Source organism: Betta splendens, chromosome 21, assembly GCF_900634795.4.
Source record: "Betta splendens chromosome 21, fBetSpl5.4, whole genome shotgun sequence".
Taxonomy (NCBI): Eukaryota; Metazoa; Chordata; class Actinopteri; order Anabantiformes; family Osphronemidae; genus Betta; species Betta splendens.
In genome coordinates, this window is record NC_040899.1 from 11618852 (window position 1) to 11632840 (window position 13989).

At 42.8% G+C, this 13989-nt stretch overlaps 4 protein-coding genes across 8 annotated transcripts in view; 3 read left to right on the forward strand and 1 right to left on the reverse strand.

The window, feature by feature from the left end:
* LOC114846885 (ephrin type-A receptor 6-like) overlaps nucleotides 1-1728 on the forward strand; it is a 104108-nt gene extending 102380 nt beyond the window's left edge. For 2 of the 3 annotated variants that reach the window (XM_029136098.3, XM_029136097.3), the window contains exon 16: nucleotides 87-1728. In XM_029136098.3, coding sequence (XP_028991931.1) covers nucleotides 87-261 — 175 coding nt within the window. In that variant the 3' untranslated portion in view covers nucleotides 262-1728. Of the gene's footprint in view, nucleotides 1-84 lie in introns of all 3 variants that reach the window. The other variant, XM_029136096.3, reaches the window with a different exon arrangement.
* On the forward strand, nucleotides 1725-5670 carry LOC114847659 (ADP-ribosylation factor-like protein 6). 2 transcript variants are annotated; one of them, XM_041068772.2, is made up of 8 exons: nucleotides 1725-3237; nucleotides 3346-3396; nucleotides 3488-3549; nucleotides 3636-3704; nucleotides 3794-3888; nucleotides 4227-4356; nucleotides 4894-5053; nucleotides 5365-5670. In XM_041068772.2, exons 1-8 carry the CDS (start codon nucleotides 3115-3117, stop codon nucleotides 5377-5379), a joined length of 705 nt encoding a protein of 234 aa, XP_040924706.1. In that variant the 5' UTR covers nucleotides 1725-3114; the 3' UTR covers nucleotides 5380-5670. The 2 variants fall into 2 exon arrangements, with proteins under 2 accessions (XP_040924706.1, XP_028993453.1); XM_029137620.3 differs by having other exon boundaries at nucleotides 4894-5670.
* Nucleotides 5671-6104: 434 nt separating this feature from the next.
* LOC114847658 (F-box only protein 47-like) lies at nucleotides 6105-9306 on the reverse strand. Its single transcript, XM_029137619.3, has 11 exons — nucleotides 9158-9306; nucleotides 8719-8908; nucleotides 8478-8639; nucleotides 8301-8377; nucleotides 8145-8219; nucleotides 7879-7987; nucleotides 7458-7631; nucleotides 7147-7296; nucleotides 6804-6946; nucleotides 6512-6671; nucleotides 6105-6242 (listed from the first exon to the last, which is right to left on the reverse strand). Exons 2-11 carry the CDS (start codon nucleotides 8906-8908, stop codon nucleotides 6139-6141), a joined length of 1344 nt encoding a protein of 447 aa, XP_028993452.1. The 5' UTR covers nucleotides 9158-9306; the 3' UTR covers nucleotides 6105-6138.
* Nucleotides 9307-10474: 1168 nt separating this feature from the next.
* LOC114847660 (claudin-14-like) lies at nucleotides 10475-13851 on the forward strand. Of its 2 annotated transcripts, none has more exons than XM_029137624.3 (3): nucleotides 10475-10616; nucleotides 11729-11990; nucleotides 12183-13851. In XM_029137624.3, the coding sequence occupies exons 2-3, from the start codon at nucleotides 11757-11759 to the stop codon at nucleotides 12687-12689; spliced, it is 741 nt and encodes a 246-aa protein (XP_028993457.1). In that variant the 5' UTR covers nucleotides 10475-10616; nucleotides 11729-11756; the 3' UTR covers nucleotides 12690-13851. The 2 variants fall into 2 exon arrangements, with proteins under 2 accessions (XP_028993457.1, XP_055360930.1); XM_055504955.1 differs by having other exon boundaries at nucleotides 10484-10604.
* Nucleotides 13852-13989: the final 138 nt, after the last annotated feature.

Here is a 13989-nt window from a genome sequence, read left to right on the forward strand (position 1 = left end):
TGTGTGTGTGTGTGTGTGCGTGCGTGCGTGCGTGCGTGCATGCGTGCGTGCGTGCGTGCGTGTGTGTTTCTCCTCTCGGCCTAGAGATGTGAGGCGTATTGGGGTGGAGCTGATCGGCCACCAGAGGCGGATCACCAGCAGCGTACAGACCCTTCGTCTTCAGCTGCTGCACGAACAGGAGAAGGGTTTCCATGTATGAGGGCGCCCTTTAACACAACCTGGGTCGGACAGACAGACGGACCAGACGCAAGCGAAGTCTAGACCACGGGACAGACAGTCTACAGCCTGTGCCTGAGTCTGAAGCCCTCGAACAGGAGGGCAGTGGACAGACCTCCACAGCAGACTGGCCCCTGGTCTCCCTCACATCCAGTAGTGACTTTTTTCTACTATCCACCCCGTCCCCTCCTCCTGTCAGACTATTAAAGCCTGATAGACTTTACAGACTCTCCCAGGCCCTCGTTTAGGGGAATGTAATGCCTTGTTGCAGCAGCAGTACTTTGTGTGTGGAGCAACAATAACTAGAGACGTAGATTTGCAAATATAATCTACTGAAGACTTTTCGTTCTTTTTTCTCCTTTTTGGTTGTGTTCTCGCTCCGAGTTATGTGCTCAAGTAGCTGCTATCAGGTGTGCAATCGAAATCGTTTTTTCTTTTTTGCCTTTTGAAAAAAGGAAAAGAATCTAGCTTTATTTTGGAGTTTGATAATTTATCACGGAGGTATTATTCGCATCGCTTTAGTTTACCCTCTCTCCAGAGAATCTGGTACGCTAATACTTGAAGAAAGAAGCGAAGCAGCAAGCTATGGGGATTTCTTGAATGTTTAAAAGTGTATAGATAATGAATCAATAATTATTATCATAATCTAATATCTATATGTGTGCAGTCCTGTATGTGAAAGCCCTAGTAAATCTGGATCTTATTTAAAATGTTTAATTTAGAGATTTGTATCCAAAATCAGCAATACAGTATTATGCAGTCACCTCAGTATCTCAGAGAGAGAAAAGAAAAGTGCAATGAAAGAACTGTTGTTGGCATATACGTAAGCTTGAGGCTCACACAACAAACGCATCCACCTGCTTTTCTTGTCATATGCTCAGCTTGCAAAACTGGATATGTTTGTTGCCTTCAGACGAATAAGCATCCAAGTGTGTTCTGACCGCTTCCAGCAGCCGGTGGACCCGTCGGCGCGCGAGCGGCCGGATCCGTTTTTTAGTTTTATCGAATGTTATGCGTTGCCTGAAAGTACACGACAATAGCCACTGTCTTAACATATGAATGTTCACAGATCTTAGATACTGTACAGATAGGAGTTGTTTGAATCATGGGCTCATCTGGTTCTTCAGAAGTCATTTCATTCATATCGCCGTTGTTGTTTTTGCCTGCGCACATTAATACAGTTTTGCACCAGTGGGACAAAGTGGATGCGAGATGCCAGAGCAGTAATAATCCACCTCAGATGGATCTCAGATCCCTTAACTCTGTGCTGACATTGTGGTCATGTGATGGTTGTGGGCAAGTCTGTGTACATAATTGTAGTTTGAAGTGAAAACTGTTGGAACTGCATTAGATGATGTCATGTATAGCGATGTTCACCATTGAAACCATGGTCAGGATGTTCTGCAGAGTAGAACTATTTAGAAGAGTTAGGGCAGCAGAAGTAGCTGAAACCGTGTCCGTGGAAACCGGCGAGGGGAGACAGTAGTGTTAGTTCAGGGGCAAAGCGATTAAGCGGGAGAATGAACATTAACAGCAGCATCATAACTCATCATGTGTCATTTTAACACACACACACACTGAAGTATACACACAGAATGCCTTACAGTCCGTTAACCATGCAAGACAGGAACGCTTTGGAGGAGCTCCTACGTTTGGGTGCAGTCACAGGACCTAGCCATTAGTTTGAGTTGTATTCCATATTCAAGAGAACAACCGCCCCTCTGCACCTGTGGGTTTGATTCCAAGCTGCGGCTGGGTGATTAATGTCGGAGGCAAACTGGATCCGGAGATCTGTTCCTATCGGACACAGTGTGGTTATGCATCCAGGATGCCCCCCCACACACACGCACACACATCTGCACACACATGCTCACAGTCACCACCCCCTCTACAGATTATGGAAACTATCAGATGCTGTTTGTTTAGCATGTTCTACTGCTGAGCAATGTTAGAACGTTCTTTTGTACAAAGTACAAGTATACTTATAATTCTTGTATTTTATTTTTCTATTATTTCCAAAGAGATGTTGTAGATCTTGCACACTGTAAGAGGCAGTTACAGCGATTTTTATTTGCAAATAAAGATGACCAGTTCTGGTGGGTGACTGCTCATTTCATTTCGTTTGGATTTTTACCTTGGACAAGGAACGAGAATAAAAATCAACTAGTGTTGTTGTAAAAGGGGGGAAAAAGGAAAGTCAAACAGTGTTTGGTGGTAAATCACACAGTCTATGCTGCAATATAATAAAATGTAATGATAAATATTATTGAACTTTTATTATCTTTTTCCAATCTGGCAACATGAACAACATTGTACACTTCACTAGTGGCCAAAAGGTGGCGCTGTTGGTCTTCCTAAACTTCATTGTGAAAAATAATGATTATTATTGATCTATAATTTGTAGAAGATTAGTTCATAAACTTTTAGCTTTATGAACCCTCAATATTTTGAATGTATTGTAGACCTCCTGGCTGTGAACCGCACAGACTTGGTGAGTGAGCAGGTGATGCACAAGCAGCTGCTGCTGTAGTGTATTCGTGTCACTGTGTTCAAAAGGGCCCGAAGCTTTAAGGGGGCCCTTGGAGAGCTAAGTGTAATAAATCAAATGCACCAAGATGGGGGGTCTAGGACGCTCCCTGCTCCATGATCAGGTCACTGGGTGGTGCACAGAGCTTAAGACTCTAATAGGATTACCTGTGACAAGCTGGGAAGCCCAGGCGGCATCTCAGCCTGTGATCCTCTTCCCAGCAAATGGGAGCACACTGTTCACCCCCCTGTTTATCATCATTGTCTCAAGAGAATGTGCAGATCTAATGCTTTTTATTTTCTGTGATCAGATCAGAGCGTCTATGGGTTGATGCATTAACTTCATGACCGGTGTTGCGTTAACTGGGTCTAATGGGGCTGCTGGACAAACTGTCAGGATGGCTCGGCCTGAGGAAGAAGGAGGTCAACGTGTTGTGCCTGGGGCTGGACAACAGCGGGAAAACTACCATCATCAACCAACTGAAACCTGCTAATGTGAGTACATGCAAACAGGGCGTCACTGTTTTACAGTGGAATTCACAGGCCATGTTGTAGGAGGCCAGTCGCATTCACTGCAATCATTCACTGATTGCTTGTTTTCAGCATTCGAATCATTTAGGCCCATTGTCAGAGGAGTGGAAACATGTTAGTCAGGTAAAGGCCGTATCGTAACTTTCTCACACCGTTTCCTTCTTGACATACTTTTGCCATCACTTGTTTGTTTCTGTGTGTGCGGTGCATGCAGACACAGGCGCAGGAAATAGTCCCAACCATTGGCTTCAACATAGAAAAGTTCAAGAGTTCTAGGTACAATTTAATTAAAGAGATTAAATACACTGTATATAAACAACACCTGTTTGTGTGATCCTGAGCTGTTCTCCCTCTGCATGCAGCCTGTCCTTCACAGTGTTCGACATGTCGGGACAGACCAGATACAGGAACTTGTGGGAGCATTATTACAAGTAGGAGCACACGCGCGATGCGCAGCAACATACGCGTTGAACAGAACACTAGTGTGAGTCGTGTCGTCCCGTTCTCTCGTCCTCCACAGAGACAGCCACGCCATCATATTCGTCATCGACAGCGGCGATAAACTGAGAATGGTCGTTGCCAAAGAGGAGCTTGATACTGTCCTCAAGCACGAAGGTACAAAGGACAGAAAATGGGTCTTAGTTCTAATAAAATAAAGTGTATGGGATTGGTTTAATATTTTCATAGACAGATACTTCACGAGTGCCAGAAGCTACATTACTGCAGGTTTTTTTCAATTGGATATGAATTATGCCTTGAGAATAAATGATTCCTAAAGTGTACATCTCTGCATGATCTCTACTTTGATCTTAAACACTTTAATTATCCTTCAAAGATGTGTAACAATTCTGGAGCCTGGAGTGTTAGTTTGTACATACTGTAACATATAGTTTGGTGGAGATTCTATATATTTTATTAGTAACTATCTTTCCTTTGCATACCTTATTGCTCAGATATCTGCAGCAGGAAGTTACCAGTGTTGTTCTTCGCTAACAAGATGGATCTGCGAGACGCCATGTCTTCCGTCAAAGTTTCGCAGATGCTGTGTTTGGAGAACATCAGAGACAAACCGTGGCACATCTGGTAAATAAACAGCATCTGCCACACGGCGTGCAGGAATCCAGGGACGCACGGGGCCGAGACAAATGCTTGGGCAGTTAAGAGACCGCATTATTGCAAACACTCTATGAACAAACGCAGTAAGTCTGAAACCAGCAGACATGTTGATCAGTTTTAAAGAAGTGAACTTAACTGGCTGAACTGAGCCACGTCTTGTTGTTTTCCACCTTAACGTCTTCATCCGAGGTAATAAATAAACCCAGCGTATTCACCCACGGTGTTCTGTTCCTCCTGGGTCTGATTCCAGCACACGTCTGTTGTATCTGGCTTCTTCCACGTCTCGTACGTTAAACATTATTGAGAGGCTCAGCGGCACGCGGTAGCTTGAACGTCTGGCTCTTTTTTAAATGTGTGTTTTCCACCCTGTTTACTCATTAGACAGATGGAAGGCAGATGGATTAAGAGCTAGACAGCTTTAAACATCCAGGATCCAAGAAAAGTCAAGAGAAAGTGAATGTGTGCCACAAGGAGATTAACTCGTCCACATCTCTCTGTTTTCAGTGCCAGCAATGCTATCAAAGGAGAGGGCCTCCAGGAGGGGCTGGACTGGCTACAAGGTAAGGTGTCAGTTCAGTGTAACGAGCCTGTCTGCATCCTGTCTGCACCACCTTCTTTAAAATTACCTTCTTCTCTTTCTTCATATTATAGAACAAATTGCACAGTAAGTATCTGTGATGCTGTTGGTGGTAGATCGTATCTGTCTCTGGGTGGGATTTATATGGTTGCATATTGTTTTTTAGGGTGTATTCAACTCTAAAATGACTGACCTGGTAAAATTAAATCCCATCCACACAGAGTTTGTGTGGTGTCCATCTTTCAGTTAGTTGGCGTTGTGTGCATTACCTCTGTGTAGCTTATTTAATTTTACAACAGTGCTATGACCTGTAAGAGCACATTGTTCAATTCATGACAGGTTTTTGAGGTTGAATCTATATCTAAAACTAATTTTGTTGTTTTTTTCCCTCGTGGCAGATCAGATCAAGCTAATGAACATATGAATGACTGAAATGCCTGAGACCACGGACAGTGTGGAGTTGGTATCTGGATCTCATTCACCTCTTGGAGTACTCATCACACTTGATGTAGTAGGCCTTAAACCTCAATGTCAACTATCCTAGTACTTCATGTATTAATTATTAGTATATTTCTAGCTCTTAGTAATAGTACAATGTATAATACATGGTTAAAAACAACTAATGTACTACTATAAATTAGATTGTTAGATTTAAACATATGTATCTGAAGATGCTTTTTATATTCTGTGACACATGCTTTATTAATTTATCTGTTGTCTGTTGGTATGTTTTGTTCCTGCTTTTTTTAAGAACATTGTTTTCATCTTATAGAACACTCAAATAAAGACAAAATAGGATTGGAAATCCTGAAATAATATAATCAATATATTAAAGTTTTATTTACAAACAGGATCAATATGTATAAATAATCTGTTAAAGGTGTTGCCTTTGTAAAAGTACTGAATACTTTTAAATTACATCTAAAAAACACTTACTAATAATAAATATATTATTTGTATTAGCCACTATCCCGTTTGGCCCAAGTAATTAAACGATCAATTTCCAATAAACAAATCCACTGTTGTTGACAGAGAAACTTTCAGCCAAATCCTTTTTTTAAGAACATTTACAACTATGACACTTAGAACGTTGAAATCTTAGTTTCCTCCTTCATTACTGGTGTTTGCTTTGTCCTCACCTCTTCCTCACTTTTGGACATATTTAATTTGCATCATTGCTGTTTAAGGAACATTTGGAGGAATTCAGTGTGAAAACGTGCACTGGAGTCCAGAAGGATGCAGAGGTTCTGGAAACCCTCCCTGTCCTCAAGGTTCCCTGGAAACAGATGCAGTAACAGCAGTGTTAACATTTCAATGTACGACTTTAAATTGGAAAGAAATAATAATAGTTTTTGTCATTTTTCAGCTGTTTCATTATTACCAGTTTTAATTTTGTTTAAATGAACCACCGGGCGTTTCAGGTTTCTGTACTAAAACTTTCAAAACAAGCTTCACCAAACTTTTAACAATTTTTTCTTTGTCCAGTGACATCCTATTATACTACAGTAAAAATATGTTGTATATTGTACAATGCAGAAAGCTCACCTGTTAGAGAAAACTCAAAGAATTCCCGGGTGATATCAGAAAACATCTTCTCCACTTGCTGGATGAAGAAGAACTTTTCAGGACCTGTGTTGAACGCCTTAGAAATCTCCTGGACCAATTTCACCACCCAGCTCATGTGATAACCGTCCTTCTCGCACACCTGTGGGTGAAGCGATGCAAAGCAGACAACTGAACACATGAGCGATTACATTAGTTGCTCAAGCCTGAAGGCCAGTAATGGTTGAATGTGATCAACTAAGTTGCAAATTCAGACGAAATCACTTTCTCTCACCAGTGTCATGTAGACGATGAGTCTGGAGACATCAAGTAGTTTTCCATTCAAAGCCATGCTGGCAAGTATAGTGTAGCAGAGCTTGCTGCCACACAGTACCAGTAAACGGGCCACATTGTCCCCATGCCATGGCCGGGGAATGACTAGACACACAGTACACATATGTAAAACAATGGGACATTCAAGAATGTCCACTAATTACATTAGCTGAATTCTCTACCCCCCATAAATACTCTTACCTAATACCTATTAACAAAGTTGGTTATAGTTATATGGTATAGTTACCTTAGAGGTAACTATACCTACTATTGTATCTATCTAAAACAGAACCAAAACATGGTACCAGTGAGCTCCTGCAGGATTGCCAGCATCGATTTGGTGGTCCAGTCTCTTACTTCCTGTTTGCCATAAAGCAGAAGGATGGCCTTAGCGAGGTCCCACAGAGCAGTGTGAGGAAGCCCCCTCTCCTCCAGATCTTGCCAACAAAGAGTGCCTGCATGTTGGAAAGAAATTACCTCATTTAACCCATCTTGGTTTCCAAGCAGTAGGTGTAAGCATACTCAAACTTAGAACTGTCATTCCTGAAAATAATTAGTTAAATAAATGTGTTTCAAAAAAGGAAAACACCCACTGCTAAGTTTAAAGTTATCTTACCCTTGGGCTGCAGGGGGCCATAGAGGATAATCAGTAAATGTGCCTGACTGACAATAGGCCAAGGCTTCAGGATCTGTGTCAGCCAGAAGTGACAGTCTGGCTGGTGCAGGCATGGGTCCAACAAAACCAGACGGCAAAAAAGACGGAGCTGCAGCTCCTGGTACCATCTCCGACCTGAAGACAGAGGTATAAAGCTTAAATACATTCCTTCCTTCACTTCTCATTACTCGTCTGCTCTGCTATATTGATTGTGTATTTGGTGCTCTGTTTTTGTAACCTCTCATTAAATCAGAGTTATTAATTGTGCACGAAAAAGTAAGTTCAAATAAAGATCATCTTCAAGAAAAACATTCCTGCATGTGACACTAAATTCAGCAGCATTCTCACTTACACACACACACACACACACACACACACACACCAGGTTGTGCTGTAACGACTGTCTGAATTTTCTGTAGCAGGTTTGTGGTGGCACACATGAAGTTGAACACCCTGTAGCACTCCAGCTGATCCCACCCTGCAATTAGTGTCTGCAACGAAATAAAAGTTTCTCAAAGTCTTCACCTTTCATTCAATTAATGATGGAAACTTTAGCACTGTGTAATTTGTTATTTTCTCTCACTACACTCAACTTAGAATTGATTATCTTATTTCTAAGCTTTGGAGTATACAGTATGAGTCTCTCACCTGGAGGAAGACACCATGGCAGGAAAAGCCAATGCAGTCTGGAACCACACACTGCTCCAGCATGAAGCAGGGGATCTGATTGGAATCAAGATGACAACTTGAGATGAACTCAAACATGTACTACACCACAATCTTGTGCTCTTCCCCCTTTCTTACCATTGAAAACCTGCTATAAATATATTTTAACCTCTCCTTTGTTGGTAGTAGCAGGGTGCATCTCTTGAATAACAACCCTGAAAAAAATCAAAAACACATGTTACAACACATTAATGTGAAGAACTGTGAACACTAAACCGAAAGGCACCATCCCTGAAAGTGCAAACTGACACTTGCCCAGGTTTCTGTACTGTGCGACGGTAGCTGTGTGTTCAAGGCTGGAGGTGTGGTGGAAGTTGTGGACGATCATTTTATTCATCCAGGCCTGCGTTGAGATGTAGTCCACCACATATGTAGTGATTTCTCTGGACGCCATGCTGAACACACTGATCTCTGGCACTGACAAGAAACAGTTTGCATTTTGTTACTCTTATTTAAACAGGTTCTCATGAATGTGTTTCCATTTAACTGCACTCACCAGACAGTTTGTCCAGGATCATGTCGAACAGCTCTGACGGCAGCCTCTGGAAGAAGCCTCCGGGGCTGCTGGTGACCAGGCTGCGGGTGATGATGGTTCTAGCGGGCCGACGTGACCTCCCGTGCGGCCTCGATTTGTATGTCAGCGTGTACTTTCTAATTTGTCTGGAGCTTTTCCTCGGCATGCCCATCTGCAGAGTTAGTAAATAATTGCGCTTACGTCGAACCACTTCTAAATAAATTAATTATTGAATAAAACAAAACCACGATTTAGCCTAGCTAACGCTGAGGAGCGAGCCCAGCTAGCGTTAGCTACACACCGCTCCTTATGTTGATCTCAATAACCCTCAGTCAGTACAACTTTTGTATTTGTGGCAGACTGCAAAAGATAGATTAACTTAACTTGAGCAGCAGCTACGTCACAGTGTAGTGTAGCTTACCAAAAGTATTATTATCCCACTATTAATAAAAATGAGCTTAAAAAACGTGAAGCTAGCTGTGCATTAGCTAGCGATTGCAGCCTGTGACGACACGATCACTGCGGCGCGAAATAAGTAAAACTGAAATAAAGTACGTTCAGCCTGTAAATGTAGAAATATCACTGTTAAGTTAATTACATGAAACGTATAAATTAAATACATCATTGCGAATAAAGCATGCTAAACCTGTTTTAAAAACAAGTGGTATTAGTTTTTAATTAGTATCACATTGTTGGTAAATGTACATAAAATATATTTTATATTTATGTTATTTCTATACAGCATTTTACTGTATAATAAATCTGCTTACTTATAACTACTTATGCCATAGAAATATAGTTTTTGGGTTTTTTTTTTGAAATACTGTAGTACCTACTACAGTAATTGTTTAATAAGCTGCTTGATTTATGACCAAACTAATTATCTCATTACTCATAATTCCTCCACATAGGTTATTTTAGCAACAGGGACTTTTTCTGTTGCACCTTTGCCTCTAATATAATATATGAATATGAGTGTGTTGACGTCCTTTGATCAACTTCAGGACTGTTGTTTGACCACTGAAGCCCGCACTGCACCACCATCATGGTTGTTACGTGGTTGTGTCCCTGTTCCACAGCGCACAAACAACCCAGCTATGCTCAGCAGCTAATCACAGGATTATTCTACTTAACCAAAGCTACGAGGTGTTCCACATTGAAAGGAAGTCTCCCACAGTCAGGCCTTAAGGGAGGATCATCTCTTCACTGCACGGATTCTTACGGGGAGCTTCAATTCTGCACACGGGAACCCGGACGAAGGACGGTGAAGATGCTCCCGCACACAAATGGGACGTCTGGGTAGGTTGGGATGTGTAGGTTTGAAGGCAGGAGGAGGAACTGGGGCTCAACCTGCAGCTTTGCATGACCTCACCTGGCTCACAGCACTGTATACAGCTGGCTGTCAGCTTTGCACTGTTGCCTTGTCCCAATACTGTAACCACTGTTTAAGTATCTTCACTTATAACATGCTCTTTGTTTATTCCTTTTCTGGATTTCATTATTTATGACCCACAGGGGATGCGGCGGGCTGAACGACTGAGACTGAAGCAACACAACCAGCGAGGACAATGTCCCCTCTGTCTGTCTCTGCTTGACAACATCGCTCTCCCTGCGGTCCAGAGCGTCTGACATCCGCCCCGCTTGTCCGTCCGGAGCATCCAGCCAGCAGCGGGGACCGGGTCTCATGTCATCTCTGACACCTCTGACTCCACACACCGCTCGTCTGCTAAGGCAGAGACAGACGGAGCCGCTCGGCGCGGAGTCCACGCCAATGGCCGTGATTTCCTGGAGCCTCTCCAAATACAGCCCTGCCTCTCAGCACAAGTGGGCCATCTGGACACCTGTGCCCGGAGCTTTGTAGTCTTCAGGTAACGTTGCTGGTGAGTAAATGTGGGTAGTTGGAGTAAATATCCAAATGTAAAACGGGGAGTAGCAGTAGCTTATATGTACAGCATTTATAGTCTAAATGTTGCAGTTGCTGTTTGTTAAGTATTAGGTCATTTGCTCATGTCTGTATAAGTAAAGTAGGTTAATTCAGGGGCAAATAAATGTTCCCATAGTGTTGTTTTTGGTTGCTTTTGGTTCCTTGCTGTGCCTCCGATGCAGTCCATCATTAAGCTGCCACAATGCGGCTTGTATCTGTGACTTTTTTAGGCTTTTTTTGAGGCCAGTGCCAGGTCTAACACTGAACAATAATCAGTCAGCCACTGTTCTAACAGGAAGTCAAAACAATGGGTCTGTATGAGGAGTCTTTGCTCTGCTTGGTTTGAAATTGAGCATCCGTCTGTCTCATTTGTAAGCATTGTAAGATATTTAGAATTTAACAGCTTGTAGTTTTTGTGTGTTTATGTTGTGGTTCAGTGTTTCTCTAAGGGGATTTGACAATGCATCATCATTTAATTTGCCCACGTTTGACTACAGCCATTACACAGTTACACCACTGTAACTGTGTTTGGGGTCCTAGTAGCTAAAAGTGCTGCGTCATCAAGTTACTTAGTTTCCTAAGAGCTGTGGAAATCTTCAGAGTTTGCAGTTTATAGCACAGCGCTCGGCTCGGGCAGCGTCTGTAGATGTTTAATTTCCTCTCCGGTTCTCTCTCCCCCATCCGGAGGGGCGGAGCAGAGCTTCGCCCTCCAGAGGAGAGCGCTGAACAGGTGAAGTTGAACACCGCTCTCATTAGTTACAGACGCAGTCCCCTGCCACTCACCAGAGACTGATGCCAGAACGCTGAAGGCTTCCACAGCTATTTGTACAATCCAGAGACACTTGAGAAACGACTCAGACTCTGTGACTGGATGTAAGCTCAGTGGGATTTACGGTACAGCTGGGGACTAAAGCGTAAAAGAGGAGGAATCCAGCCATGTCTTCCACCATGGGGACTTGAGTTAATGCAAATACTGCATTTAAAGCAATTTGATGCTGTACGTTTAAAGCAAATTTTGCTAAACATACTTTGCATCATCGCTTTAAATGATACATTTCTTCTTTGCAGCGTGAGTGAGACTTCGAGTGAACCTGCCATGGCCAGCGTGCTCCTTCAGCTGCTGGGCTTCTTCCTGGGGCTGCTGGGGTTTGTGGGAACTGTAGTTGCAACCCTGCTGCCCCACTGGCGCAGCACGGCCTACGTGAGCACGAACATCATTACAGCCACCACCTACATGAGAGGCTTGTGGATGGAGTGTGTGTGGCACAGCACTGGCATTTACCAGTGTGAGCTGTACAGATCTCTCCTGGCGCTGCCACGCGACCTGCAGGTATTATTAACGCACCATCTGGTTAAAGCTTTTATCCAAAGTACCTTATGCTACCATGAGTTGGGTTTTAAAGTCATTCCTAAATTCATCTTTTTGATAATCAGCTGATAGAAAACTTTTGCTTTTATTTCATTTTATTGATCATTCATGTTCATTTCTACACTAAGGATAAGTGTCCATTCTCCTCGTTAGGCTGCCCGGGCGCTCATGGTGCTCTCCTGCTTCACCTCAGTGGTTGCATCACTGGTGTCTGTGATGGGAATGAAGTGTACCCGCTTTGGCCGTGGCTCCATGATGAAGTCACTGCTGGCACTGAGTGGTGGGATTTGTTTTATGTGTGCTGGCCTCCTCTGCCTTGTCACAGTGTCCTGGACCACCAACGATGTCTTAATGGATTTCTACGACCCTTTCCTTCCCGTTGGTTTGAAGTATGAGCTCGGTCTGGCTGTGTACATCGGATATGCCTCGGCCTGCCTCAGTCTGACCGGGGGACTGGTGCTGTGCTGGAGCAGCAGTGGTGAAAAGTCACGGAGCCGCCCCCGTATGCAAAGCAGCAGACCGTCTTCTCCTCCCCCTGCCTTCAACAACATATATCCCCCTGCTCCACCGTACAATCCCCCCGAGGCTCTGAAGGACAATCACGTTCCTTCACTTTGCTCCCCGTCCAGCAGTGGCTATAGGCTCAATAACTATGTCTAAGGCAGAGCAGTATATTAACACAGTCACTGAAGACTCTGTCTGTGACTCTGTGAAAATAGTCCTGCAGTCCTGTATTTACCCGATCGGTTCTCAGACTTGTTTTAACATATTTCCAGCTGCATTCACTTTCTTCATATCCATAAATTTGAATAGGAAAAACAAGGGCTTCAGATTAGTGTATCTGAATCTGGTGTCACATTTTCTGTCACATCCCCAGGCTTTTATTAAACTTTAACGTGGCCACAGTGGCGGGCCTATAGGACTGAACTGAAACCTGCTGACCTGCTGCTGAGCACCTGGAGGACCAGCAGGTGGCAACATGTTCCTGTAAAGAGTAACAGAGGACACTGCATGTCTTGTGTTGCGACGATCATGTTTATGGATAACCAGCTGTTTCATATTTTCGTCATCATAGCCTAAACGTTTTTCATAACAGACAATGTATCATGAGAGAGTAGCAGCAGTGCTGCAGTATAACGTCAGCATCAACTTACTAAATGGACTTATTCCATTTAGATGGAATTTAAACAATAAATGTTTAAGTGCATATTCTTTTTGCTTTCTAGGACACTAAATTCATCAGAACCACCATGAACATTGTTTTATCAAAGTCGGATAACAATTAGATTCACTGCATTCCCTTTATATATATATGTGTGTGTGTAGCAATTTGTTCAACTTGATGTCTCTTCACACAAAATGCAGCAAAGTTTAAAACGACCACGAGATGGCGACAGAGGTATTTTGATGAGTTAAACCTAAACGATCAACTTCTTTTAGTCACAGCATTTACTCTATACTACTTAGATCAGACACAGTCTATTAAATGATTTGCATGCATACCTTGCATTGTCTGAGAATAAGCGTTTCACACTCACTTGTTATACTTTAGTAGCTGTGAAATATGTGAATTTAAAAAGGCATTAAATTGCTGTTCGTGATTGATTTCAGCACCATGGACAGCGCATTGTGAGCTCAACCTTGGAGCAATTTTAAATGCTTAATGCGTTCATCTGGTAGCAAACTGTGATTTCTTTACTGTCACCCCAGCTTTGAAGTCTATAACGTGTAAATATGAGTACAATCTAACACGCCAGTGTACTGCTGTAATTCATAATAAAATAAGTTGATTCAGAAGTTGTGTTGAACCAATAAAACCATGTGGGAGCAGTGTTAGAGGTGTATGCGTAAAATGGGCAATGGAACATCATCAACACTGTCGCCGTACAGCCTTTGCAAAATCAACTCGATTTTTAATAGCGGAGCAGGCGGGACCTGCACATCGTAAATCACGCCTGAA